We start from the raw sequence: 4176 nt of genomic DNA, 5'->3' as shown, positions 1-4176 counted from the left end.
CCTCCCGAGTGCTGGGATTAAAGGCGTGCGCAACCACGCCCGGCCTGTAAATAGTTTTTTAAAAAGCTGTATTGATATTTGTATTATAATCAAAATGAGGATGCTCAATTCATTAGGAAGGAAGAACATCAGAGATTAAGGCAATGTCTGCCTCTACGTCTTATGCCACATCCTCACAAGGATGAACTGTCACTTTTTTGTTAATCTTAGTCATTGTGACAGGTATAAGATAAAATCCCAAAGTAGTTTTTATTTGTATTTCCTTCATGGCTAAGGATATCAAATGTTTCCTCAAGTGCTTCTCAATCCCTTGAGTCTCCTCTATTGGGATTTCTTTGTACGCCATTTTTAAATTGGGTTGTTTTCTTAATATCTGGTTTCTTGAGTTCTTTATATATTTTGGCTATTTTCTTTGTGTTAGCTGTATAGTTGGTAAAGCATATTTTTCAGTTTTGTAAGCTGCAGTTTTGTCTGAATGATGGTGTCCTTTGCTATGCAGAAGCTTCTCAATCAGTGAGGTCCCATTTATCAATTATTGATTTCAGTGCCTATTGTATTGAACTAATACAATTATTTTAAAATATAAAATATGAAAATTTGCCTTTAGTTTCCATTTCAATCTTAATCAAGCTTTTATTTCTTTTTTAGAAAAATAACAGTCTTTTAAAATGTACATTCTTGGCCAGGTGTGGTGGCGCATGACTTTAATCCTGGTACTCAGGAGGCGAGGCAAGTGAGGCAGGTGGATCTCTCTGTGAGTCCAAGGCCAGCCTGGTCTACAAAGTGAGTCCAAGACAGCCAGGGCTCTGCACAGAGAAACCCTGTCTTGAAAAACAAAAACAAAATAAAATAAATTAATAAAACGTACAGTCTCAAAAGGAAAACAAGACTGCCTTAAGAAACAGGCTTTCTATGTGCATACGTTTCTTCCTGCTGCGTTCTTGATTGACTACAGCAGATTCTTCATGAGATCTCTGGTAGAGCTCGGAGAGGCAGCGTGTTAGTTCACTTTCGGTTTTGGAGGATTCATCATTATCAGGTGAGGCAGCGTGTAACAACCTGTAAGACAAGATGCATAGTATAAGGCCAAATTCTAACTGTGCAAACCATGAAAATCAGAACACGTGCAAAGCTATCAGTGTCATCATATGTACAGTCTAGACTTCAGGAGACACACTGTCCCATGGGAGTTGGATGGTAGAGAAGGTTTGTCCAACTCCCTTTTTTTTCTTAAATTTTGCTATTAATTTGAAAATATGAACTTTTCAACTAGAAAAGTATCAAGATTAAGTTCTTTTTTTTGTTGTTTTTTTTGTTTTTCGAGACAGGGTTTCTCTGTATAGCCCTGGCTGTCCTGGAACTCATTCTGTAGACCAGGCTGGCCTCGAACTCAGAAATCCGCCTGCCTCTGCCTCCCGAGTGCTGGGATTAAAGGCGTGCGCCACCACGCCCAGCAAGATTAAGTTCTTGTTAATAGTTATAGTGCTTCTATATTTAAAAGAAATCAGACATTGTAGACACAGTCAAAGCCCTACTCCATTTTTCCCATCCCCCCTTTTTAGATTTATTTGCATTTTATGTATAAACACAAACATGATTTCTATTTCCCACACTGTAAATTTTATATAAATGATATCACAATTTTACCTTTTACAGTTGCTCATACTCAGCATATTTTTCATTTGTATATAAATAGCTTTACTTTATTCATCTTTACTAGTTTTTTTTTTTGTTTTGTTTGTTTTTTCGAGACAGGGTTTCTCTGTGTAGTCCTGGCTGTCCTGGAGCTCACTCTGTAGACCAGGGTGGCCTCAAACTCAGAAATTTACCTGCCTCTACCTCCCAAGTGCTGGGATTAAAGGCATGCGTCACCACGCCTGGCTCATCTTTACTAGTTTTAACAGAAGTACATAAGGGTTAGGGAGATGGCTCAGTGGTTAAGAGCACTTAATGCTCTTTCAGAGGACTCAGGTTTGATTCTCACAAGGTGGCTCAAACCACCACTATCTTCAGTTTCAGGGGACAACTTTCACCCCTAGGGCATTTGTATTTATGTGACATAGCCATATGCAAGCACACACACCTACACATTAAGTTGTCCTGAGTTGTATCTTTCTAATAATTTTAAAGTGCTTTTCTTATTTTTTTTAAATCTACTAGAAACTTCTTATTGTGTTTTCTGAAAGATTAAAATTTTTATCTTTTGGATAGTCAACTGTCACATGATTAATAATTGAATCTGCCTTTCCTGGGGGCTCATGTTGCCACCCTTGTCCATTATATATCACATCCCCCATAAATGCAGGAGTCACTTTGTAGGCTGTCTACATTCTCCCACTGGTTTGGCTTACCTGTGCGCTAATGCCACGCTGCCTTATGTATTGTAGCTTTACAGAAAATCTGCATGTCATGAGAGGAGGCACTTTTGTTTTGATCTTAGACTTATTTCTATTCATCCTCTCTTACATTCATTCCTAAGCACTTTAGTGTTTTCCAGGGCTGGGTGTCAAACCTGAGGCAGGGCAAGCACTCTACCTGTGACCTATACCCTAAGTCTTCTTAGTGACTTGTTAATATGTTTCTTTTCTTGGATAGTATAGGTTTTTTTTTTTTTAAGATTTATTTTATTTATTATATGTAAGTACACTGTAGCTGTCTTCAGACACTCCAGAAGAGGGAGTCAGATCTCGTTACGGATGGTTGTGAGCCACCATGTGGTTGCTGGGATTTGAACTCCGGACCTTCGGAAGAGCAGTCGGGTGCTCTTACCCACTGAGCCATCTCACCAGCCCGATATTATAGTTTTTAAGACCACAGTCTCAAGGGATTAAATCTATAGACTTAATAAATAAATAAATATCATAAATGATAGATTCTGTTTATGATGGGCATACTATTAACTTTATACATTGATTCTGTATGCAACAACATGGCTGTATTCTCTTAAGTTTCATCATTTACCTGTAAAATCTTTTAGATTGTCTATGATAATACCTGTACAATTAATATTTAGAGATACTTTTCAGGAATAATGCAGAGTAAATTTGTACACTGAAAAATATAAAATACCATGGAAAACTAAAGATCTAAACAGATGTACCAAGTTTATAGATCAAAAACTAAACATGCCAGTGCTTCTCCAAATTTAGCTATGTGTCTATACATACATACTCCACCAAAATTCCAATACACATTTTTTGAGAAAAATTAATAAGCAGATTATTTGCCTATTAGTATTTTGAGAGTTTGTGTGATGAAATGTAAACATGTATGTGCATGCATGCAGAGACCAGTGGAGAATGCTAGGTGTCTTCATCTAGTGCTCACACTTTATTGTATTTAAGACAGTGTTATGTGTGGCCAGCCTGGCTTTTATGTGGTGCTGGGGATTTGAACCCGAGTCTTCTTACTCTCATAGCAAGTGCTCTTATCTACTGAGCCGTTTATTTCCCCAGCCCCAATAGGCAGATTCTAAACTTCATATGGACATCAATAATCTGGAATCAAAGTAGAAAATAAACAAAATAAAGTTGACACTACTTAACCTACCTGATTTAGACCTAAGCTATAAAGCTACAATATATGGTATCTTGGCACAATGCTTTAGACAACATGGTATAAACAGAGTTTCTGGGCTCTTCAGTCTAGAACGGTATCTGAACAATAGTGGTCAATTGAAAGAAATTCACCTGGAAGAGAATTCTTCTAGCAAATGACTTTGGAACAAATGGATAACTATATGGAAGAGCAAAAATACCTCAACTTTAATCATTTGAATTTCTACTACATCTTCTACATTTCTAAAGCTGTGTATTGGGGTAAAACCTTTGTCTTTTTCAGTTGTCCATTGGTAAGGCTTACTTTGACTTTTCTTTTTTTGTTTACATTTGAGTGTGCAGACATAGGTGCGTGATTTGTGTGGTGGTCAGATGACAACTTTGTGAAGTCAGTTCCATCTTTCCATCCTTCCACAGGTCCCAAGGAGTGACCTTAAATACAAAGTCTGTGCGGCAAGAACCTCCACCTGCTGAGCCATCTTGCTGGCCCTTACGTTTAAAAACCACCTTTAAGCCGGGTGTGGTGGTGCACGCCTTTAATCCCAGCACTCGGGAGGCAGAGGCAGGCGGATTTCTGAGTTCGAGGCCAGCCTGGTCTACAAAGTGAGTGCCAGGACAG

At 38.2% G+C, this 4176-nt stretch overlaps 1 protein-coding gene across 1 annotated transcript in view; it reads right to left on the bottom strand.

The window, feature by feature from the left end:
* Positions 1-4176, bottom strand: part of Ticrr (TOPBP1 interacting checkpoint and replication regulator) — a 41104-nt gene that overhangs the window by 21840 nt on the left and 15088 nt on the right. The window contains exon 6 of the mRNA XM_021167048.1: positions 923-1059. Coding sequence (XP_021022707.1) covers positions 923-1059 — 137 coding nt within the window. The remainder of the gene's footprint in view (positions 1-922; positions 1060-4176) is intronic.

This window comes from Mus caroli, chromosome 7 (assembly GCF_900094665.2).
Source record: "Mus caroli chromosome 7, CAROLI_EIJ_v1.1, whole genome shotgun sequence".
Taxonomy (NCBI): domain Eukaryota; kingdom Metazoa; phylum Chordata; class Mammalia; order Rodentia; family Muridae; genus Mus; species Mus caroli.
The sequence above is the reverse complement of the archived record's forward strand: the minus strand, read 5'-3'. Positions and strand labels throughout refer to the sequence as shown.